Source organism: Sparus aurata, chromosome 4 (assembly GCF_900880675.1).
Source record: "Sparus aurata chromosome 4, fSpaAur1.1, whole genome shotgun sequence".
Classification (NCBI taxonomy): Eukaryota; Metazoa; Chordata; class Actinopteri; order Spariformes; family Sparidae; genus Sparus; species Sparus aurata.
This window is the reverse complement of record NC_044190.1, coordinates 29,796,859-29,822,642: the sequence shown is the minus strand read 5'-3', so window position 1 is coordinate 29,822,642 and position 25,784 is coordinate 29,796,859. Positions and strand designations below refer to the sequence as shown.

Genomic DNA, 25,784 nt, shown 5'->3' with positions numbered 1-25,784 from the left:
AATATTAATGAGGTAATAATACAAACTCAGAAATATTTATTATTTCCATAACTGAAGAAAGAGCATTACTCAGAAGACAATAAGGTCCTCACAACACTGTTTGAGGCAGGGTCTGCCCCATATGTGTTGTCCTTTGAGGTCAGTTTGTTTTTTTCAGTTTATTCAGTCATGGAAACGAAGATAGTTTGTTAAGTTTGTTTAGGCATTAATGAAAACAAAGAAATCAGTAAGTGAAAATCTTTCTCTTCTGATTAAAATTTCTTCACAAAAACTACTTAGTGCACCTTTAAATTCACAGTGATGTGTTGGGGTATGTACCAAACAACAGTGTTGGCATATAGGAAAATAGATTTTTATCCAGTCATGTCATTACACGTTACATTATAGAAGGTTTAGGTCTGTTGTGTTTCATATGACTAAGCCTACATTTAACAATATTTATTCTTATCTAATTTATCAAACTTTGCCTGCTCACCCCTGTGTCCAAGGCTGTTCCTTTATTTAAAAAATCTAGGCTATTTAAATATTCTATAGAGATTATGCAGGCATTTTTTTTAAGTAACTTAAAAAAGTAGTCTGATAAGTAATTTATTACTCTATGAAGACAGTACTATTGTAATGCAATACATTACTTTAAAATGAAGGTAACAAGGAAAATGTTATATAGTGCATTTTGAAAGTAACTTGCCCAACACTGCCAAACAAACGCTGCAATGCTTTAAACTTTAAGAAAAAAAGGTTATTAAAAAAATATGTTATTATTATTATTATTATTATTATTATTATTAATTATTATAACAGACTTGATGACTCTCTCTCTCTCTCTCTCTCTCTCTCTCTCTCTCTCTCTCTCTCACACACACACACACACACACTGTGATGTCATCTGAAGGGGAGTTTGGGACGGGGCTGTTTGTCCATTCGATGATGACTGGCCGGACACAGACTCCGAAAAACGGCTAACGTTAATTGAATCCCCGCTCTTTTAATCGGACTTTGATTGATATTTTAAATGAACTGTGACTCTTAAAATGGACACAGGTTCGGTTCTGAGCTGTGAGCCGGTCGGCACAAGTTCAAACTTCTGGTAATCCAACTATGGAAACTAAGAAGAAGCGGCGACAACACAGAAGTCAGTTGACAACCCGCTCTGGAACGTTAGCCCGGCAGATAACGGAAGAATGGACGATGTGAAAACTGGACCGAACCAGGACTGAGTGTCCTGCCCGGGTCTCCACCAGCTCCATGTCACCCTCCTCTCCGTGCCAGATGCCACAGCGGGGCGATGGAGGCTACAAGCCGGCACCGGTGTCCCCAGCTCCGCCTGTACCGCCGAGGAGGGTCCGGAGCAGGGACAGGGGCTCCGGCAGGACGCGGCGGTCCGGGGCCGGGGCAGCGGCAGGGTCAGCGGGAGCCGGAACAGCGGAGAGGCGGGTGAAGTGTGTGCTGGTGGGGGACGGAGCCGTGGGGAAGACCAGCCTGGTGGTCAGCTACACCACCAACGGGTATCCCACAGAGTACGTCCCGACCGCGTTTGACAACTTCTCAGGTAAGAGATGGACTTCAGTTATGTAATCAATCAATACACATGTATTAATGATCAGGTCTGACCACAAACACTTGGACTAAGTGACCATGTGGTTGATTAAAAACAGCACAGTTGTTTTTGACCTTAGTTTTCTGATAAATTGTACTATTTTTGATCACATAGTTTTTTTTATGACATTATAGTCGATTTCAACCAGCAACCACTTTGAAGTTGTGACAAGTAAATGTGTGATGTTTGCCTTTTTTAATGGCTTAATCAAACGTTCAGTTATCAAACAAAACAGATTAGTATCCTGTGGATTTACTGTGTGAACTTTAAAGAAGGTTAATAGTTCCCATCAGGTGTCATCACACTGCCAAAAGAAAAGAATTGGCCATGTTATTTATGGTGTGTGTTCGTGTGTGTGTGTGTGTGTGTGTGTGTGTGTGTGTGTGTGTGTGTGTAGCGGTGGTATCAGTGGATGGGCAGCCAGTCAAACTACAACTCTGTGACACAGCTGGACAGGTCAGTGACCTCAACATACACACACACACACACACACACACACACACACACACACACACACACACACACATACATCAGCCAGCAGCGTTTCCTGTTGTATTTGTGTTTGAAACAATGCCCCAGAGAGAAGGAAGTAGCGATGAGAGAACAATCTTCTTTCTTTCTTTCTTTCTTTCTTTCTTTCGGTCGTTTGTTCGTCCTTCCTTCCGTCTTTCTTTCTTTCTTTCTTTCTTTCTTTCTTTCTTTCTTTCTTTCATTCTTTCTTTCTTTCTTTCTTTCTTTCTTTCAACTGCAGCTGTTCGTCTGGAATGACAAAAATATATATTAGGGGTCAGACACTATAAGATTTTATCTTGAATCCTGATAAAACCCTCAGGATAAATTGATCGTGATGACTTTGTCTTAGCTGGACAGTCGAAACTCATGAATATCCTTGTTGACGCACAGTCCTATATAAAATTCCTCACTGATTTTGAATTGTGTCTAGGGGAGCTGCATCTTTCCAGTCATTCCAAAACCCAAAGCTTCTCACTTTTGCTGAAGGCTCAGCTTGCCTGTTGAATCTCCTATAAAAAAAATCATCAATAATTAGAAACTAGAGAACAACTGGCAGATGAGGTGCAGGAGGAAGGTTTCTGTCTTTTTGTTGATTATATGGGTAATATCGTGAAAAATCAATTAATCATGACTTGAAATGTTGAGATCATCGCATGCCTACAGTCTATTAACAATCAGAAGTTGAGTCCCTACTGTTGCGAGGTAGCTGTTTCTCTGTATCAGTGTGTTTTCAGATATGAGGACAGATTGAATGGGAGGATCACAGGCAGAGGAAGGATAGAGTGGGAGATCAAGCGGAGAGACAGGAAGTTAGGGAGGAGGAACTAGAAATATCCTCCTAGTTAATTTTCTGTTATGACAAACAAATCACTCAGTAACACCAGTAATCTTACTCGGTGTGACAGGATTGTCAGGACGCAAATCATCAGTTTTTCGTCCAAATACTCCTAAAAACATGATTGTGCTGGCTGGTAAATTGTTGCTTCACACGTCAGCACTGATAACTCTCTGCCATATCTGTGACATGATCTCTCCCCGACCTCCGCAGGATGAGTTTGACAAGCTGCGGCCTCTGTGTTACACAAGTGCAGATGTGTTCCTGCTGTGCTTCAGCGTCGTCAGCCCCGCATCCTTCCAGAACGTTCCCGAGAAGTGGGTTCCAGAGATCCGGAGACACGCCCCCTTCGCCCCGCTCGTCCTCGTCGGGACGCAGTGTGACCTCCGAGGAGACGTCAAGGTGGAGGAAATATACTCTGGGCATCACTAACACATGCATGAATCCCTTCCGTGTCTCATGTCAGTGTTTGTAATTATTAGACATTAATGTCATCATGTGAGCGAGCTGACTGGAAGCCTCAGTAGGGTTGCATGAAATCAAAGGGATTGTGTTTGGTTTTCTGCCTTCTTGACAATAAATCAGGAATTTCAGATAGAAGATCTACGAAAGTGTGTCAACACACATGTTGCCTCGTCCCTTTAGGTTCTCATTGACCTGGCTAAGTACCGGGAGCGACCGGTGGACCCAGCAGACGCCCGGGACTGTGCGATGGAGATTGGAGCTGTGGCCTACATGGAGTGCTCCTCACTGACCCAGAAGAATTTGAAAGAAGTGTTTGACACGGCCATACTGGCCAGCCTGCAGAGCTGCAGCTCCCACAAGCACCCGAGAGGGAAACAGAAGCACCGGAAAAAGCAGAGGCAGACGCCGGACAAGATGAAGAGTCTGTCCAAGTCATGGTGGAAGAGGTACTGCTGCGTGGCGTAGAGCAAGACCTGCGATCAGTTTCTGATTCTCTGTTGACTTTCTCCCGATCTGGATTCAGCTGGGTTTGGGTCTTGCCTGGACTCGCTATCAGTTTGGGTTTCTCTCTATCTAATCGAGCCTGATGTTGAGCAGGACCTCGACTGGACTGTTGCTGGGAACCAAAGTAAGACTGTCACGGATCTAAAATGTTAAACTTTTTGTCTTTGTTCCCAGAGGAGTTTTAGTCTTATTGTGAATGAGATTTACTACTGAACCCAGCCTGGTTCTGCCGTGTCCTTTTTTTAAAACCTGGCTTGAGTCATAGCCTCCCTCCAGTATGAGCCCTCCTGCCGCATATTGGAGTTGAAACTTTTGTGGGACTAACAAAAGACCCTCTTCGTGTCACGGTGGACGTGACAATGTTTTTAGGACTGGACTGGTCCAGATTTACTCAAGAACAGAAGCTTTGGTTTCCCTGTCTGTGTTTAACACATACATTGGAATAGGGTTTAGTCTGGTGTTCTGAAAAAAGCAAAACAAAAAAACAAACCTTCATGTGGCCTTGTGAGGTGGACTCAAGAGGAGCTTTACTCTCTGCAGTCTTTGCTTGTTACTGCCAAAAACACAGTACTTCTCTAACTTCTAGCTTCTAACGTCTGTGTGGTTTCCAGCACTCATGATTAAATATTAAATCACTGGATATTATTTAACTATGAATTTAAATCCAGCCCACAGAGCCCTCAGTTTCATAACTGGGATCGCTGTCGTTCTAAAAGAAAAAGAACACTTTATTAAGCAGCTCATAATTGTGGTGCAGCATATAAATCTAATCTGAAACCTGGATCATAGTCAGCTTTAATTTTAGTCTCGATTTGAACTATTTATGGAAGGTCTGGCTTGGTTTATTATTGTGGTGTTCTTCATGTCCTGGCGACTGTTTGGCCCAAAATGGAGCGCAGTGAATACGTTTGCTGAGGCTCGTTCTTTAGGCTCTTATCATATCCTGTTTGGTCTTTTTTTTCCCCCATGCGGGTACAAAACCATTCTTGCCTTAGTCAGAAATAACACTTAATTATTTCCTTCGCTTCAGCGATATTTCCAGAACGTGATTGGAACATGATACCTGCCACATATCTCAGTACGAGCAAAAGATCCTGAACAAAGGAGCGACTGTCTGAATACACAAGTTGTGTCATTACCCAAGAAGACACAACACTCATGTAGGAGTCAAGTTTCCATCGGTAGCTGTCGGTTGCTCACCATCCTGTTTTATTCCGCATCAGCACTGAAGGATTCTGCAGTCTGCGCTGTATTCACATGATTTGGGTCAACAAAAATCTTTGTGCTGTGGCGATGGGTTGCAGTCTGGCACTTGACCGTAATCTGGCAGCAGCGCATTTAGTAATTTTAGTGTTTTTCTCCTCTTCATCACGACCACAAGCCAAAAACTTTGCTCAGTTTAGACACTATGTGACTTCTTACTGGTTCGAGGCACGCAAATACTATATTGGTTTCAGAAATTTGTACTGCTTGATGTGTGCTTGATTTATCTTCCCGAGCGCTTCAAGTGTGAGCACTTTGCGTGTGTTTAATTTTAAAAGAATTGAATTTGTTTTGGTTGGTTTGTGAGAAAAATAACTCAGAACAAAGTGAAAAACAAAAACAAAGCTGGGTTGGTCTATGAGCCTTCAATGCAACTGTGTATCTAAGACTGTGAAGTTTGACTTGTGTACATATTCAGTGAAATCTATTCTCAGTAGTTATGATCCATCATCACAGTTTGTTTCATTATGTTTTTTTATTCCTTTTACCCACAATATGATCTTCTGCTTCATTACATCGGTAACAGCTCATTGTGTTTACCAGTCTGCCTCTGAAGCCTGTTTTCTGTCCAGTAGATTAAGTTTTGCATGTTTGTAAAGCAGTAATAAAAAGAAGAACTATCATGCAAACTGTGTGGCTGTCAAACACTTAACTGCCACACCGTCCTTTGTACACGGCAGTTGCTAAAACAAGAACAAACCCAATCATTTACAAGTTACATGTACTTTGCTGCAGTGCATCCGAGCTCATCTTTTCTATGTGAGTCTTTGTAGCAGAGAAGAAAAAGGGTGCGACCGCCGCGCAGTCTGCCGTTATTTACTGCATATACGATGTAATTATTCATATTGATCAGACATAAGCACGTAAAGTGATTTTCACTCTTGCATTCCTCAGCCCCACACCAATCTAAACTATGACCTAAACCACTGTCAGAGCCAAGCCAAACCTTTTGTATGACCCCTGAAAGTTATAGACGAAGGTTCAGGGCTGACATCTTTATAGTGTTCACTTTCTCAACATTTCATTTGGCAAACAATAGATTTTGCTTTTGTTCCACACCGGTTATTTTCTGATGAGATTCCTAACAAATAATGTAAAGTCCTCGCTGTGCTCTGGAGGGACGGCTCGAGTCGAAGCCCTGGTAATTTGGCAGAACGTGACGCCATTTTTTCCGATCTGTTGTCTTCCTTAAGAGCAGGAGAACGTTACATCTTTCTCCAGTGGCTCAAAGTCAGTTGTCTCCGGGCACAAAATGGAGTGGGCTGAATAATAATTCCCTTGAAATGTATCTGTACGGTGAACATTTAAGATAACGTTTATGTTTATTTGAACAAACTGAAGTGAAACAAAATGTAGTCTGCCTGAGCTTGATTGATCATATCGGAGGATTTGCAAAATCCTACAGACTTGTGTGGAATAATTTCACCCAGTAAACGTACTACTTTCATTTAAACATCTCTACTACACACTATTAAGTAAACAAGGCAAGTAAATACAACTACAGCTTGACATCTGCACCAAGAGACTACACGTTGTATAATAATACATGTCCATACAGTGTTTTTCTCTCAGAGAATCTTAAAACTTAATTTAGAAAATTTGATGGCAACTCGACATGTTTGGTCACGTTGAGTTCAGGCCCCGAATGCAAAAACTGACCGTTAATGGAGCTGTTTTCTGCTGAAGACGTTACAACTGAATGGGTTCACTGTGTCGATGTTGTACTCAGCAAATGCATTGTTACTCGCCGGGGAAAAGGAATAATAAGTTGCTTGTCTTGCTGTTTGTGTGCAGTCTTGGCTGATGATGGATTTAAGTAGGGTAAAGGTCACGCAGACCCTTATGATAGCTGGCATTTCCTCTGTCAGGTCACGTACATTTACGGACAGCGTAGTAAAAGTTTCTCATCACGGTGGATTTGTCTGCGTGCAGCGTGTGATTCTGGCCTTAAGAAACAGAATAAACTTTTTTTTTTTTTTGCCTTTATTGATAGTACAGCTGAAGATGTGACAGGAAACAGGGAGAGAGAGAGGGGAAGTGACACGCAGCAAAGGGACCCAGGCTGGCAGTCGAACCCGGGTCCGCTGCAGAGCCTCTGCACATGGGACGCCCGCTCTACCAACTGAGCTGAACGGCGCCCCAGAATAAACTTATTTTTAACTATTTCTGTTAGTTGCTAGAAGAAATGTTGCCAGTGTTCATTTCTGCGAACCATGGATACGAGTCAATGTCCTATTTTATCATTTGACAGCGTTGTGCTTATGGTCTGGTTAGGTTTACAAACAATAACTACTTGGTTAGGGTTCGGAAAAAGATCATGTTTTGGCTCAAAATACCTGTTTTGTTCACCACTAGTGATGCAGATTTCGAGCACTTTCTATAATCGATAATTGGCAGCCTTAAAAAAAACCACAAAAATAAATAATGACTTTATTTTCATTATTCAACAAAATCCAACCCATTGAGGCGACTAAATGGCTTAATTGTATATAATATCAGTTTGTATAGAATGTCATGACATTTTCTCATATCAGTATTTTGTATATTATTTTATTTTATTGCTTTTTAGACTTTTTTTTTTTTTTAAATGAGCACAAATTTGTCATTTGTAATGTGACACTTTTTGATGTATTAAGCACTAAGGAACATATTTTTAATCATTTAAATTCTTTACAGCGATTAATGAATTATCATCAACATCCCTTGTCATCGCAAACATGTCCGGAAATTGTCCCGAGGTCTCTTTTAAATAATCCAGTGCCGGCACACTCACAAATGTTGAAACACAGTCTTGAACAGCGGTCACTGGCTTGGCCGCCCTTCTCGCCGAGCTGTAACTCCACCACAATCCCCTTCTTCTCCCGACATGAAAGTCAGCTCATCAACATGTGATTGCGTGATGTGTGTAATGTGATTTAAGTAGAAACATGGAACAGACTGCAACAGATCAGCGGTTTGCAGAAACACAGACTGCCAAAATGAATGAGAGAACATTATTGAGCATGTTTCTCATGAGGATTGGACTCCATCTTTGTTTTGGTTCTCATCTCTTCATCATGACTATCAATTAATCTCATGCTTCAATTCCTTTAAAGTAACTTTTCCAGCATCAACTCTGGCAACAAGTTATCACTTGTTAGGCTCAAAACGCTAGTTTAACAGCAACACACGTAGAGGAGAGTCCTAAGGCCAGCTTCCTCCACACTGTTTGTTTACAGCAAGTTAGCAAACATAAGTATACAAAAGCTACCAGAGCAAGTAAGGCCACAGCAATAAGACTCCTCTGAGTGAACTGAATCGAACAACGGTGCTTGTTTTGAACTCTTTCTTTTTTTCGGTTGGCTAATCCACAGTATGACGATGAACGACCTTGTGACGTCGAGCGGACGGATCTCTGAAAGTGAACTGTTGTGTATAAAGACGGTGAGAGAAGAGACGTGATGGTGACTGTCCACCAGATGGTCGGAGTATTGGGCTGAAGGGTTTGGTTGAAGGTTCGACAGAAATGTTTGGGACGGGTGCACTTTGATTTTTGAGATTTGAAAGATACACAGTTGCTGCGATGGCTGACTTCATTTATTGTGATCGACTCAAACTGACAGATTGGCCTGAATAAAAAACAGTTTATTACCGGTACGGATGATAGCAGCGAGTGAAAATATACAACAGGCACCTAAACCAGTCTGGATACAAAATGCTTGTCCTCGGATTAATGTAATGTAAAAACATCAGTTTTTAGTTACGTTTGACCTGACTTGACAAAAAACTACCCACACATTTGTAATTGTACAAGAACATCCATAAAGTTCAGACAGTTCAAACAAAAGCAGACAGCCTGGGGGGGAGACAAAGAGATTCTTGAGATTTAATTGTTTTATTGAGGTTTATACCCACTAAAGCACACTTGAGCGCACTCACATGATGAGACACCAGCTGAGAAACTTTCTCTGAGGAAAATCAACCCACTCAGCCTGCGAGGAAACATCGCTGTGTTTTAATTTTGCCTGCATGTAAAAACATTGTAACAGGGAGCACGCTGCTGCGATCTGCTCACACTGAAAGCCTCTGTTTGACGTGAGGACATCCTTCACAGGCAGATATGTTTGTACAGAAGTTTATACCCTGGGAAATAAAGAATATTTGGTATAAAACATGCTGTGTTTTGTTGATTTTTAAGGCTCGGTGCTCAGCGGGGGGGACTGGGTATGTGTGTGTGTGTTTAAGTATATAACTCCTGGACATGTGCAACCTCTCACCTCTGCTGCACTGTGAGAGGCTGGAAATGAGAATGTGTTCATTTTGGTTGAAGGTACACATGTAGATCGAGCTAATCTGTATATTTGTTTGTTTCCGTGTCAGATGATGAGCATGATTTCATGAATTTGACCAGAAAGAGACTTTACGTAACAGAAATGGACTGTAATAAACAAAAATCTGTCATTTCACAGATTTTCTTTTCTGTTTACAGATTTTCCCTGTATTTTTGTAAATACACAAAAATTGAAGACTGAATTCACGTAACAATCTGCAACTGTGAATAACCCTAAAATTCCATTTTATTTCTGACTTTTTCAGAGAGACATAAAAAACAGAACATTGAAGTGGGTAGAAAACAAGAACAGTGGTCGTTTCCTCCCACCCCTCATTACACATGTGGGGGAAAACAAGACAAAGAATAGAAAAATGTATAATTGATGTAGTCGTCCTCATGGGTTTCTGTGGTCGTCTGTTTGTGCAGTTACATTGTGCTTTGAAAAACAGAAACACAAATGTATAACTGTAAATAAAAATCACTGAGGTGTCATGTTGGCACTGTGATAAAGTCTTGGTCAGGTTGCCATATCTGTTTAAACCTGTTTGCTTTTCCTGACTTCTCATATCAAACTCTCTCCATAAACAAGGAACTGGAAAGTTCTGTAAGCTCGGTTTCAAAACAGGGGGATAATTAATTGTTTCAAGCTGCTCTGACCAACCGAGAATGCCTTTTTCTGGAGTAGGAGTAAAAATAATGTCCATAAACGTCTGAATACCAGTGAAAAACTACCAGCCACTATTTGTTGAACTTGATACAGAATTATGAATATATGAGCCAGCTTTTCTTTTTTTTAGCATATCATGCAAAGCAGTGATAAAAAGATGGAGCAGAATGAATGTAATTTAGCACGTGAATAATGGAGTCTGTGTGTGACTTGATGCTGGATCAACTGACGACTCGAGCTAACTGAGCAAGTGTGCATGACATTCAGCCCACGTGTCTGCTCTGCTATTTCTGTCTTCCAGGTCCAGGTGGGTGGAGCAGTCCTGACCTGCGAATACATTAACAAACATGGAGACCAATTTAGGTATTAGGTTTTTAACGGGGACTCAGGTTCACTGGGTGAAGTGCATGTTTTAAAATGTAAAATCATTCCTCTGATATTGCTCCTAATTTGCAGACACCCAACAAACGGGATGACTGCACTATCATTTTTTTCTTCCTGCAGATGGGAAAGCATCTAGCAGAGAAGCGAGGAATGCATGATAACAACACATGGGGGCAAAGATGGAGGTACTTGGTAGCTGGAAATTCTTCCTATTTTTATATCTTTATCGAGTTTTTATCTATGAAAAAAATAGCCTTAAGGGATCTTTCACAAAGAATGCCTTTCAGAATGACGTTCAGAACAGCACGACTTGTGTTGGTAGTGCTGGTTTGCAGTTTTCACTATCAGTTTAGTGGGTGTCACACTTGCTGTCACCAGCTGTAAACGTATTCCTGATTTTTTCAAAAATATGTAAACATCCTTAATTGCACAAAAATATGCCACAAAATAAACAAGATCTCATGTAAAGTTTAAGCTGAAATTGTATTTTAGTCACAGAAAATGATTGTGTATTGTTAGCTGCACCCTGCTGCCAGAACACTACCGTACTTCTATCATGGCGTGGATCAAACAGGCCGAGCTTTTTGCAGGTTGCCCTGCCTCCACACTGAGGGTGTTCACTTCACGTTGTTGTGTCTGAACCTAATGTTTTGGAATTGGACGGCGAGATTTGTGATAACCAAGTGCAACAAACATGCCGCGCTCAGCTGATGCACATCAGGAGAGAGCGAGAGAGGGGGGAAAGATGTGAGCGATGTTTGGGGGCATGGAGACACACTACGCAGACACACACAGACACACACAGACACACAAAGACGCCCACAGAGAGTCATCCAACTTCAGACTGGATCATTGTAAACAGACTTTGTGCTTCCAGGCCCTCATGGTTATGCAAGAGCTTTATTTTGAAGGCTGTCATGTGACATTTGGTTAGTGGCATGTCTCTTTTCTAGGAGGCAGTGTGTGTGTTTGTGTGTGTGTGTGTGTGTGTGTGTGTGTGTGCATGTGTGGTGGGGGGTTGAGGGCATGCCCTGACTTAACTATGTCTGGGAAACAAGCCGCTTTGCTCTACCTGACGACACAGAGTTTGTCCACAATAAGATAATGAGAAGGTCGACTTTTCGTGGTTGGATCAGCTGCTCTGTGACTTAAACAGTGCCAGGTCCCTTTTATTGATACAATCCCACCGTTTCTTTCCTCTGTGAGTGGGATAGTGATGGAATTATACAAATGATGTAATGATGTGTAATAACCGTGAAGTGGAAATCTGCTGGGGGAATTCAACTTGAAGGACTGCAAACACATACGTTTCTTTTTTAATTACTATCTCTGTTTCCTGTCAGCAGTTTTGATTTGCAATCCAAACCTCACAGTTACGGTCGCAAATGATTACGTAAACAGAGGAAATAATTGAGTATTTGGTCAAAATGTAATAAAATGTGCCTTTAAATTGGCTGTAAATCTAATCGGGCCTATTAATGAATCACATAATGACACCTCACAAACGCTTTATTACTCGGCAGATGATGATGTTGATGAAACAAACTGCACCACTCCTGAAAAGCTCTTTAAAAAAAGGATACGAAAGTTAAAATGCAGATTTCTGGAGCCTACATCTTCACGTGAAGGCCCTAAGATCTGTGCCGTATTTGTTCCAAATGGTTTCCACTGACTTTATTGTGAAGAATGAACAGTTTAAAAACCAGTGGTTGATCTAATAATGTGCAATAATGTGTATTTATTATGTTTCACATCACCATATCATACACAGGCTTTATGCTGCTACTTACATCAAGCAACAACAACAAGTAACACACAATATGTTTACAGTATATTTACCTTCTTGTTGTGAAATATTTCAGTCACGTGTGGACACACACACACACACACACACACACACACACACACACACACACACACACACACACACACACACACAAAGAGAGCTGCCAGTACCCAGAGCAATGGTCTGAGGCTCACTTCCAAACCATTTTATAATTTTATAGCCTCTCTCTCTGTCTCAATCTGTGTGTATGTGTGTGTGTGTGTGTGTGTGTGCCTGCGCGTGTTACATAACATAAAGAGCGGCCAGTGTGACATCAGTGCTGACTCTTAACGAGCAGAGCTGAAATACAATCTCCACTTTCCTAACAAGCTTTAAACCTAATCAATGTGTGTGTAGACAGCTGCTCTGTGTGTGTGTGTGTGTGTGTGTGTATGCGCGCGTGTGTGTGTTTTCCAAAAAAAGACACAGCAGTTAAGAGAAAGTGAAGATAAAGTAGATCCAAGACGGTGACAGAAGGGAAGGAGGAGAGAGAAAAACACCAGAGGAATTATCATATAGAAAACATTGGCAGAAGGAGACAGAACCTGACAGGGTTACAGCACTTGAAGCGCCTCCCGCTACATTAAAGGGACAGTTTGTAAGATATGGTCGGTGTAATTTGTCGAGGAGAGGTCTACTGAAGTGAGCATGCTAACCAGATAGCCCCGGCCCGCCCTGTCTCCAAATACCACTTTGTTCTGGCAGGAGGTGATAGTCTGATAGCCCCTGAAGTTTCAACTGTCTGATATATGCCAGCTGTTGGAGGAATAAATGAACAGATTAAACATACATAAATCAAATACTCCTGCTTGTGATTTCCTTAAGAAACAGAAACTAATCTATCAAACTCGACATAGACCAAACTAAACTCACCAACACAGTCTTAGTTTGTCGTTCCACTATCACCGACTGATGGTCAGAATAAAATCCTCAACTCACTGAGTAAAATGTGAAAATGTTCACTGCTGAACTTTCCTGCTGCACGCCTCTTCCATCCCGCCTGCTGCGTCTAGTTGTCCCCATAGTCACAGTCTTGGTCGGAGCCGCTATATGTACCGTATCCCCTCGTTGTCAAACTGACCTCAGTCTGCCTTGGAGGCTGTGTTCAGTCACAGTTTGGTGTCCAGCAGTGTACAGTCACAAGGCTTTATGAGACACTGATAGAACAGAGAAATTGTTAATTTTATAACTGTGCTTTTTCCTTAAGCCTATCTTAAGCATAGTTATGATGACGATGGAAAGATAATCATTGACTATTTGGTAGTAGGGTAAGTGCACCAAGCAAAAGAGCAAACAGACAAAAGTCCTCGAGCAGGTCTTAATCCTGAACTTAGAGGAACTTATAGAAATGTCACTTTATTTTATAAATTCATTTTATATTTTATTTGAGTAGTTTCCTTCCTCCTGATAATGTGACAGTGTGAACAGGTCTTTGGCCCCACGACGTGTTCACATAGTTCACAAGTTCACTTATTGTATGGACCCAGCTAACTAAACAGATTCATAAAGACTGACAAACACAGCTGGCATCTTTACCGACTGAGGGAACCGGCCGCCTTTATCTCTGTCCATTCAACTCTCGCATTCATACAAACACTTCTTCCTTCCTTTCCTTATCACTTGTCTTGTTCCTGCCTTTTTCCCGTCAAACACGCTCCTGTCATCCCTCTCTGTCCTTCGTCTTCTCACCACACCACCTCTTCCTCTGTTTCGTCCTCTCCCTCTCTACATGTTGTCTCTTCGAATAACCTGATGATGAGATGTGTGTGTGTGTGTGTGTGTGTGTGTGTGTGTTGCACTTGCCGTTTTGTTTGCATGTGTGTTCAAAGTTCACAGAGTGTGTCATGTGGCATTTACACAGTTTCAGTGTAACGAGCACTGTTTACACCCACCCACACAGCCTCCCTGCCGTCTCTCCTATGGACTGCTCACAACAGCTGACCACCGTGTTAACATGAGAGCATTACTGCAGATAACAGCCACATACATCACACTCAGGGTTACGTTTTCGTATCCTCACCACATCCCTGCACGTACGAATATACGCAGTATCTCTGTGGAATATGTGCTAAGCAGAGTGAGGTACGGTATTTACAACAGTTGTTAGATAATATGGGCACCTCCCAGCAGCTATATTTGGGTTTCTTAGAATAACTGAAATATTACCACACAGAAAACATGTCAAACACCATTTTGCCCCATAAATCAGTGTCAGGTCTCCACTTATTTCAGTTTTTGTGTCAACAACAACAACAGCAGAAATAACTTGAAAACAGTAAACGTTTTTGTGTGTCATCTGACTGACGCAGTATGTTATATTTTGACACTTATTCCGACTGGCGAGATGTAGACTGTTGCTTTTAATCAGCCCGCCATCGTCTTTTCTGTTTCAGGCAGTATTCTCCTCCACCAGGAACAAGTGCTGTCACAATACTGGAATTGCTAACTTTAATACAACATCTTGAAAAATATCAATATACGATAACATGTTTGATGCCAGTGGGAAAGACTGACACAACAGTGAGGGCATAACATTTAGGATTTTTTATAAAGCATATATATAACAAAGCGTGTGTACTGTGGGCCGAGGACAACAATATCTAAGTTGATTTACTGCTGCAGGAGGTGAGGCTGTGCGGAAACTGCAGCCGTGTGAGAAGTGAGAGCTAAAAAAACGCAGCACTGGCGTATCAACACTGCGCAACAGTTCTAATAAAACCATTTCGAGTATTCAGACTTTTTGCAATGATTTTAAACAGAGCTGGTTGTGAGCGATTTGACGCCTTTGCTACGTCAGCCTTTTTTTTATGGTCAGCTCACAGGGTCTATATCTGTGGAACCAGCCTTAAGCAACACTTACAGATTTTTTCTTATTGTCCCCACGACCTGGAAAAACACAGGTACTGCTAATAACATTAATAATTGCTCCGGTCAATTAAGGTTTTCCACTGAGCTGTGACGGTTAGCCCGAGTGCTCGCCTCCAATGACATACAGCCATCATTAAAGTTATTAATCACACCTGTGATTTTTCCTAACAGACTGAAAAGAGTCTACACACCGCTCAGTTTGAATGTCTAAGTGTGTGAATTTGAATCCACACAGGCCGGCTTTTTACGGTAGTGTGTGAGTCTCTTCTAAGTGAGCAGAGACTTCAAGACTCACTGAGCCACACTGGCTGTGCGCACTTTGACAATACATGCTCACATCAGTGCAGCTCTCCGGGAATATAGATGATCAGAAAGTTTAGACTGTGAATCAGGAGCAGCTCAGTGGTTCAGGTGATGAGCTGAGGCTGGAAACTGAGGAGCTGGCACATCTGGAATAAGGAGGAGAGGTCAGTCAGTGTCACACAAAGATTAATCAGATGAAGCACGAGAGCAAAGAGGAGGATGGAGCAGCTGTCGCAACACATTTCGCTTGATTTTCAGCAACTTAAAGGAGCATTTCACCCAAAAAAGTCATTATCCACTCACCCTAATGTGGATGGCAGGTCAGGGGGAAGTTTCTAGTAACGTCTTTTCAAATCATTTTGGGATCCCAGGGCTTCCAGAGACTTGGACTTTAAAACAAGTCTTCAGCTGTTTTAGGAGAATGCTGCACCACCGTTTTATAGTGAAGCCCCAGAAATGTTTTGTCGACTACAAAACTTCACCTGACTTTCCACCGGCGAGGGGGTGACGAAATAATGACTGAATGTCTTATTTTTCAGTTTCAAGCTTATGATGGTGGTCTGTTATAACAATTAATTTTTGTAAGTTCCATCCCATGCTTTCACACACACACACACACACACACACACACACGCACACACACACACACTTCTGGGAAACAGGGATTAGTAACTGATACCGAGAGGTGGGAGAAAGCAGCCTCCCTCTGTGGCCTCTTAAACCAGATGTAACCAGCTGGCACACACAGACACACACACACACACACACACATGCACACACAGCTCCCCCGTGACCAGGCTTGTGGCCAGAACTTTTGTCATTTTCTCAAGTGTGTGAGCTGACACATAATGTAGAGGGAGAGAGAGAGAGAGAGAGGCTCACTTTCAGCTGTGCAGAGTTCAAAGACGCTGCCTCAATGCGTCTCTGTAACCGATGAATCTGGTAGAGGACAACAGTGCCTTGAAGACTTTTATCACCGTTCAGGCCTGGCGGTTTAATAAAACACCCGAATCACAGACAAGTGAACGCTGCGCATAAACTACACACCCGGAGATCTAAACTCTCAGACGCAGGCGAGGACTCTGCGGAGAGAAAGGATGACATGTATGAGCGGACGTGTTTGTGCGTTGCTTGCAGGGTGTGCGTGTCTGTTTGTTTAAGCCAAAACAGACAGCGGGGGAGAGAGAGTGGGTGTGTGATGTGATGTTGAAGTAGTAACGTCAGGGAGTCGAGTTCACCAGGCAGGCTAGATGAGTCATGGGAAGCTGTTCCGGAGAGCAGAGGGAGGAGGATGAGTCCTCACAGTTTCTGTAGAAAATAATGCCACATCTTAATTATTGTAGATATGTTTGTTTTTTTTTGTTTTTTTTAACATTTACAAAGCTTGTTTCTGTATTTTCTCAGAATTAGTCATTATGTACAAACCATGAGGAGAGAGCAGGCAGAGTGTCCTCTGACAAGACACCAAATAGAATAGAATATGCCTTTGTTGTCACTATTGTCACCACTTTTCAAATGACAGGGATTTAAAAGGACCTATGTTTAAGTCCTTTGAGTCCTGCTACATCGAGTTTTGATGATGAATTATGGAGTCTCACATCTTGAGGAATGAAACTGCTCTGTAGTTTGGTGGTACGGCAGCGGATACTATTGTATCTCGTCTATTGTCAGATGGCAGCAGGTTGAGCAGACCGGCCGGGGTGGATGTTGTCTTTCAGCATCTTTTGGGATCTGTGCAGACATGTCACTGTTGCTGTGATGGATGGAAATAAAAAAAATTGTTTCCTACTCTGTCTTTAGCCTTTAGTTAGCGGTGTGCCTGTGTGGATGGCAACGTCCACGCTCGGATGTCAACACTGATGATAGAACAGAACAAGACAGAGTGGAACTATTGTAAAAGCTAAAAATTGTCTTTCAAAAGTTGTATCTGAGCAAAAATATCTCATCTTCAAAACTGTAATACCCATACGATTGGTTGCTGTATGCTTTCAATGAAAACGATGCTGTCCCATGCATGTCTCCCAGGTAAAATGTCCTGTTCAGCCACTTTTCAACACTCCACAGCAAAAGTGTGTTTGTGTTTTAGCCTGATAAACAACTGATCGGAAACATCAATATCATCTAATTTGACCTATTTTTACCCATTAATTATCAAACACAGAAGGGATGTGATAAAATAATATCTAAAAGTTGTATAAGCTAAAGCAACATTGTGCAGAATTTGGCAATTTGTGTGATCTGCCCCCTCCCCCACAGTTTCTGAGCTGTCCTGAATACAAATCCCGGGTCTGTGACAACTTGTCAGATGGAAGCGCTAACTCCAAACAAAACTCATTATGTCATAACAATGATATGTGTGTCTTGGAGTAAACATGTATATAATGTGTGATCCTACTCTCTCACTGATGGTACATAATGCAGAAACAAGTGCAAAAAAGGGGGCAGGGAAAGAGAGACACCATTCACTGTAGCATCAAAATGATTTTGAAGCTGTTATTTGCAGGTAAAAAATAAAAACTTGTGGGTTCAGTCATGAGATATTAGACAACTGGTCATACACACTGTAGACCACAGAGCTTCTGTTGCTGCTGCTGCGATGGTGGTTTTCAACACGGTCACAAGATGATTCAGCTGTGGAGAGAACTGAAGACTTTTTCAATCACAAGATCACAAGACGTGCAAAAAATATCTATTTCTCAATTATTCGGTTTGTCTTCCAGCTGCAGTTAGCGCTGTGAGGCTTTTTCTCGCTTCAGTGTCTTATCAGTTTCGAGTTGACTTAACATATGACCCTTGATAATTGCAGAGAGAACAGCCCCGGCTCTGCCTTAATGCCACCGAACAACAGCTCTTTCACTGACTGAGGTAACAGGACGCATTTTTGACACCGTTAATTCTGAACACAGTTTAACAAAATCACAGTAAACGTCCTCAGCGTGGAGGCTAACATCATGTTATGCTTGAAGCTGGAAGCGGCACACTTGCATGCAGCGGCATTATCTCTCATTTTTTCCATCACGTTCTCCTCCACTATAATGTTCAACCACCATTAATGTTATTAAGATTTAACATATTTAGCGAGGGAACTGTCCTGGGGTGCTCTGTAAGTTCAAACATTCTGTGCAGACTACAATGAGGCTGCAGAATGAACATATAAAGTACTTTAGCTGCACAAAACGACCTTTTATCTGTCTGCTTCCTGATATGACAGGCAGCACATCATGCGTTTTTCACATCAGCTGCTAATAAAACGTTATAAACCTCTCACTGAGCTGCTGTTAGCTTGTGGTAAGAGAGGAAGAGAGGCTAACTTACTCAGATATCATTAAACAACACATGGGCCCTGTTGGCTAACTGTGCTGTATTCAGAGCTGTTTCACATATTCAGCTCTACAGTGGTAGTATGACCATGTGAACGTCTCACATCAGGATCAGGGCTACATGCTAACACTCCCCACCACAGACAGACAGTTAACTAACATGTACACCTGTCTGTAAAAACACGACGACAAAATGAAAGGAAACCCTGCAGTGCATCTGTGACAACTGTAAAGTGAAACTCTCGCCAAAAAGCAACCAAGGCTTTATTTGTGACTGAATATGAGTCAAACCTTCGTGTAAATGCATAATTACGATGAAAGAGGCACTTTTAAGATTTACCGTAGTTTCGTTTTCGGGCAAGCTAATTTTTTAATGGAGTGCATGGGGCACTCGTACGCTAGCATCAAAATTGCTATCCTTAAAACACTAAGAAGGCTTGACACGACATGAAACTTTGCTCGAAGTATCATCAGGGTCTCTACACATTAACACGAGCATTGAGAACATTGTTTGTGTACGCAGAGTTTACTAAAAAGAACGTTTTTGAACTACACACCGTAGGAGCTGGATCTCCGGCGCGTCGCTGTCATGGCAGACAAAAAGGGTCGATCCCCACTTTAAAGTCAGCTAGCTAACAGCGATCATAACCACCCAACTATACAGTAAAGGTTAGCGGACAATGTTTGATGCTGTCTTAAAAAAACAATAAATTAATCAATGCTTCATTCTGACTTCACCAAAACTAGCGACTTGCTTTATGGTGGTGTCCCAAATTGAATTTACTGCGGCATTATTCTGGTAAAAAACACAACAGAGAAAAAACCTTCAAAATCCCAGTGAGGTTTGGTGCACCGAACAAAACACAACGTTCTCTTACTGTGTTGAGCCAATGCATAAAGGTTATAACTAGCTTAAACTCACTGATACAGGAAGGTAACATAATAATAACTGATCTACACACTCCTGAGTCAACCTCCCACACATATTAAATACACCTTTACTGAGCAGGTAACTGTACAAATAAAGCAGATTTACACAGAATAGTGTACGAACCTTGCTGGCGTCCCCTGAGAAGCGCTGTTCTGATCAGAATAAGAATCATTCAGCGCCATTCAAACTTTGTGCACGAACCAAACTCACTGAGTTGTGGGCGGGTCTTACTTTGCGCACCAAAATGAGCGACAAGCACCTTTTGGCGCGCACCACCTGCTGTCGTCACATAGTCTGTGGGCGGGACTTATTTTAGACACGAAATGAGTGAGAGTGCACCTGACTGACTGTTACCTGGAATTTCATCGTTGTTTAGCTCAGTTGGAAGAGCAGTTGTCCCATGTATAGAGACTGTGTCCTCCCAGCAGCAGTCCTGAGTTCGATTCCCGGCCTGGGATATAAGATACCTTATATCTAAAAACGTATAGAATATTGCATTTCAGATCTCTAAAGGTTGTCCTCTCAATGATTTTTTTTCCTCTGTCAAGTCTCACTTAAACCAAACTTTATACTATTTTCTGATCTATACAGGGATAAAAAGAGAACTCCAAGATTCTCCAAGATGTAAAAACTCTTTTATGTCAACAAATGAAGTGAGAATTTTGAACCTGACTTTCAGATGAATGTTCTGCAAATGTATGAAAATGTAAAAAATTTTAACTAGATTTTTTTCATTTGCAGATTTAATCATAAAACTTACAACACAAAAATAACTGTCTTAATGTAAGTGATCAACTGCAACTGCACTACAATTACTCTGCTTATTTATACATTTTTTATAAATGTTTGTATATTGCATTTCTTTTATTAATATGTCTAGGTTGTTCCTTTTGTTTCATTGTGTTATCTATCTAACTGGGGAAGTGGCTTTGTGATCTACCACTGCACAATGAGTACTTTTACGTTTCATACTTTAAATACACCGAGCTGAGATACATTACTTAAATAAAGGATCTGAATATCACTTATTTGGTGTGTGTTTGGAAGGGTCAGTCCTTCATGCTGTCACATTTTCTCACAGCGACCTCATCTTTCTGTTGTTTCTGTCATGTGCAAAACAAACTGCAATCTGACCACCATGGAAGAGTCTGCAGACTCCAGAGTGGGCGGTGAGGGCCCGATCATCACTACTTGCAGCGTTAATTATTACTATTATTATTATTATTATTATTATTGTCAAAAAAGGAGATAAAGGAATATGGAGGAGAAATAAGAGCCATGGCAGCATCTGCCTTCACAAATGTTCACAAAGGTTGTGTTGAGCTGCACTTTGCTGACTATCCTACCGTCTGCTACCGTTAGCTAATTAGTTCACGGTGCCGTTAGCAGTGGAGCCAGTGGCCCTTGAGTTCATCTGGACCAGGACCTCTGATCGGATGGGCAAGCCCCCGGGGCGACTGGGCCCAACTCAGCCGGGCTCAGCAGCCTACCAGTGAACACTGTGGGAATGAACACAGCCTGCGAGACTGGCGAGGAGGAGAGGGAGAGATAAAAATCCATTCCGTGATAAAAGGGCAAAAATGTTGTTTGGGAGAGTCAGATAAGAGGTAAATCTGCAGCTGACACAGAATGAAAGAATGAGACAGTGGAGAAATGTGAGGTGATGTCAGAGCAGCAGTATGTCCGCTGATCAGACATCTGCCAGTTTCCATTTCTCTCTTATCTCTGGCCGCACCCTGTGTGTGTGTGTGTGTGTTTACCTACTGTACTTTCTGATGTCCTGATATGTGTTAATCAGTTCCAGTATGTACGCTTCTGTGTGTGTGTGTGTGTGTGTGTGTGTGTTCTTGGAATGTGCTGCTCTGATGAACCCTGATATCAACTTTAATGATTGTACAGTGTTTAGCATATTTGTACCTATAGACTTTGTGCTCTGTCTGAAGTGGATGTTACACCTCACGCATGCTATCTGTGTCTAGTGTTGGACTCAAAATGCAATATATAACATATTACTAGTTACCTTTAATATAAAGTAATGTATTATGATACAATATGACTATCTGCATAGAGTAATATATTACTTATTACACTACTTTTTAGATAAACTTACAGGAACATGTTACTTTTGTAACGCGTTACCCCAAACACTGTCTGTGTCTGCACCAGAGGTTAATAAAGATTATTGAGAGAGAAATCATGAGGTGGACATTTTCGATGAGACACAGGGGGGACAGAGAGAGAGAGAGAGAGAGAGAGAGAGAGAGAGAGAGAGAGAGTAATCAGGAAGGAAACTGAAAGGAAAATATGGGAAAGGGAATAAAAGGTGGAGGGAAGAGGAGAGGAAGTGCAGTGAAGAGGTGACAGGAAGTGACAGTGAGTGGAGAAGCAATGAGGGAGGAGGTGAAAGGGAAAAAGGGATGTGGGGAGTTTTCCTGTTTTTACTCAGCTATCAGTTTATGCAACATGCTTAGCATGATGCTGATGAATTTCACATGAAGACACACACGCACACGCACACACACACACGCACACACACACACACGCACACACACAGACACGCACACACAGAGTACAGAGTGACACATATACACAGAGTGATATAGGAAGATGTCACAGTCAGCTGTTCTTGCTGGCAGGATGTTCCAGCATGTCAGTTCCAGACACATCCTCTATGTGTGTGTGTGTGTGTGTGCGCGCGCGCGCGCGTGTCTGTCTGTCTGTGTGTGTGTCTGTCTGTCTGTCTGTCTGTCTGTCTGTCTGTCTGTCTGTCTGTGTGTGTGTGTGTGTGTGTGTGTGTGTGTGTGTGTGTGTGTGTGTGTGTGTGTGTGTGTGTGCGTGCGTGTGTGTCAGGTTAAAGGGTCATGCTGATGCTAGGAGCATCTTGCAAAATGTGTGTGTGTGTATTAAGGCTCCAATTACTTTCCACCAATTTCAATTTGACACATTTAAAGCTGCTGTAAGTATATATGTATATATATTAGGACTCTTTTACAAAGGTATAAAGGGCAACAGTAATCTGTTGTCTAACTGTTTAGAATGTTTAGTCAGTAATTCAAGTCATCAGCCAGCTACTAAAGCATGTTGTCTGAAAAGGTTGACTTTAATCTTGAGATGTCAAGTTTATTCTCGACATTTCAACTCGTCAAGTGCATCATTAAAAAAAAAAAAAAAACACTTCCTCCTTTATTTTACTATCCCTGCCTACTTTATCCAATCAGGACAGAGTTCTACCTTAAGATGCTGGTGAACCCGCAGAGAGCAGGATCCTCCCACTGCCGTTATGTCGGGTGATTACTGCTGCAACTTCTTGTGTTGACGCAGAGAGAAGGGAGTGGATTGCTAACTGCAACATGGACAGGAAGTTAGCTAAAGACGACGAAGGCATCGTACAGCAGCTTTAATGTGAGGACCAAATGGAACGCATTGTCACCTTGAGTGAAGCTTGAGATTTCTCTGAGTTTGAACATAGTTGGAAACATGTGGGCTAATGTAAGAGTACAATTATACATTTTTTACGCTTCAGACATGTTACCTACGATGTCTTTAACTTGTGATGTCTTAATACAATAATCTTTAACCACTGATTACAGCTGGGGTCCAGATTGAAAGGTGTGTGTAAAAGATTGTATAGTTAACTATTTTTGGTCACAGCAAGTATTTAAACTACTGCAGTGACCACTGGAATGTGTGTGTGTGTGTGTGTGTGTGAGTGAGTGTGTGTGTGTGTGTTTGTGTGAGCGTGTGTGTGTGTGTGTGTCTATGTGTATGTGTCGCTCACATGCTGGGACATTGCTGAACTCTGTGGATAGAAAAAGATCTTGATGAATACTTACAGTGTCTAACTACTACCTGCTATTGTGGTCCAGCTTTCTATATAAGACCTGTTGGCTGGAGCATGCACGCACGCACACACACACGCACACACACACACACACACAGTTGTACATTCGCAGGCCAGGTCTAGTTGGACTCCTGTGGTTCTCCTCCACAGCCATCAGTCAAGTTTAAGAGCCTGGAGACAGAAGCAGCTCCCCCCAACACACACACAGCTGGACAAGGACGCCATTGAGCCCCACAGTGGTCGCCTTTTAGCTGCATTTTTTATAGTGACTGTAGTGAAAAATCAGCCTGGGACAGCTTCCTACAGTGGCCTTACTATATGTGAGGCAGCCAAGCATTTTTATAGGTAACAGCTGATTTTCAGTAGCCGAGTCTGCCGTGATAGCTGTGACTTGTGCGCTCACTGGTTGGTGAAGGAGGAGCCGTGCTTCTTACTTTTGGGTCTTGCTTTTATAATCCGAGGACAAAACAGCTACGTTCACACAGACACAGACACAAACCCAAGTGTGTTTTTTGGCTTGTGTCTCTGTCTCCACTCGCACGACAACGAACACCCAGACTAACAAACTTTGCACGCACTCCTCGTATCCACACACACCCCAGCTAAAACATCCTTCCTGTTAAAGACAGGGAGAAAATGTGTGTATTCTGGTGTGTGTGATGACATTTTTAGATTCCAAGGACAGGGTGTGCTTCCTCTCCTGCTTTCTATTGTTCCTGCAGCAACAGTGATCCTGCGGGAGCAGAGCAACCACCAGGACTGCCGGGCAGCAGCCAATAGCTGGGCCGAACTGAGGGGCCCCAAGGCTGATGGGAAAAAAAAGTCTGTCCTCTTTTGCTTTGCAGTTTCTATGGGGATTTAAAGTATAACACACCCACTGCGTTTTCATGAGAAGGACTATGATTTTGTCCCATGGAGGGCAAAAAGTCCTCAGATGTTCATCTGATCAGTGTGTCCTTGTTGATTGAGGATGTGTATGTGAGTCTCTGGTTGGGATGAAACCTTACAGGCTCTTTGCCCTTCATGACACATGGTAACCTCTCGTGGCTTTAAAATCTTTAACTGTCAGCAAAAGTGGTCCAAAAATGTCTTTGCTGCCACCTGCAGGAAGTCTGCAGACATGAGGTTGTACAAGGGGCCATGTCATTGCTGGCCATGTTGCTTCCTGCAAATGATCAGCACACACCATACAGTTAAAAGTCACACATTTATCTGACACTATCTTTTCATGATGTGTGATATAGCACTGAGTCCTTTGTGTCTTCATATTAACCTTGAAATAGTGATGCTTTTCTTATAATCATCTCAATTACTTCTCACTCCGACAGACTTTTGAGTTGTGAAAACACATTTTCATTAATGTATAGGGAATAAATGGTTTTGCTTCTGATTCTGACGACATTAATAGCCTCCACATGCAGCTGAGCTTGTGGACCAACGTCAGCGTACTAACACTTTTAGCCTGGCAGCTACACTGAAGATTTCAACTTAAAAAAGGGTGCAAGTAACATCCGTACAAAAAACCTTAGGACCTCTGGAGACTAGGATCACACAGAATTAACTGAACAGAGCCATTTTATGTGTTGTTTTATACAAGTACCCATCTACTTCAATTATTTTGGAGAATAATGAGATGCCGATTTTCGCTGTGAACCTCCACAAATGTTTCATGGACTATGAAATTTTATCTGACGTTCCATCTGCATGGGTGTGAGCCAGTGAGAATGAATTGTCATTTTGGGTGAACTGTTCTTTTAAACTACCTGTGAGATTAAATTAGCGTGGTTTTTTTTTGCTAAAAATGGTTTCCCAGTCTTAAGCCAGGAAAAACTAATCAATTGCCGTGACTTTGTACCTTGTGCCATCACCAGGTCAAGAGCAAGACTAATGACATTCCCACCATCTTCAGACATACTTGTGTTTCCTGGTAATTAGCAAATGTTAGCATGCTAACAATCTATGAGGACGAGCGTGGTAAACATTCATCAATAATCTCCCCACACCTTCAATCCCAATATTCAGAGATGATGCATTCCCTGAGCGACTGTGCTGTTACATGTGGTTTTCAACTTCTCCATCTCTCATTGTAATGTCATGTGCAGAGTTGACATTATAGCCTGATGACGAAATGAAAGCAAAGCTCATAAAGAGTTCAT

General features: G+C 42.0%; 1 protein-coding gene across 1 annotated transcript; it reads left to right on the top strand.

The window, feature by feature from the left end:
- Positions 1 to 892: 892 nt before the first annotated feature.
- Positions 893 to 9,328, top strand: rhoua (ras homolog family member Ua). The gene is made up of 4 exons (XM_030414701.1): positions 893 to 1,549; positions 1,995 to 2,053; positions 3,159 to 3,347; positions 3,591 to 9,328. The coding sequence occupies exons 1-4, from the start codon at positions 1,246 to 1,248 to the stop codon at positions 3,873 to 3,875; spliced, it is 837 nt and encodes a 278-aa protein (XP_030270561.1). The 5' UTR covers positions 893 to 1,245; the 3' UTR covers positions 3,876 to 9,328.
- Positions 9,329 to 25,784: the final 16,456 nt, after the last annotated feature.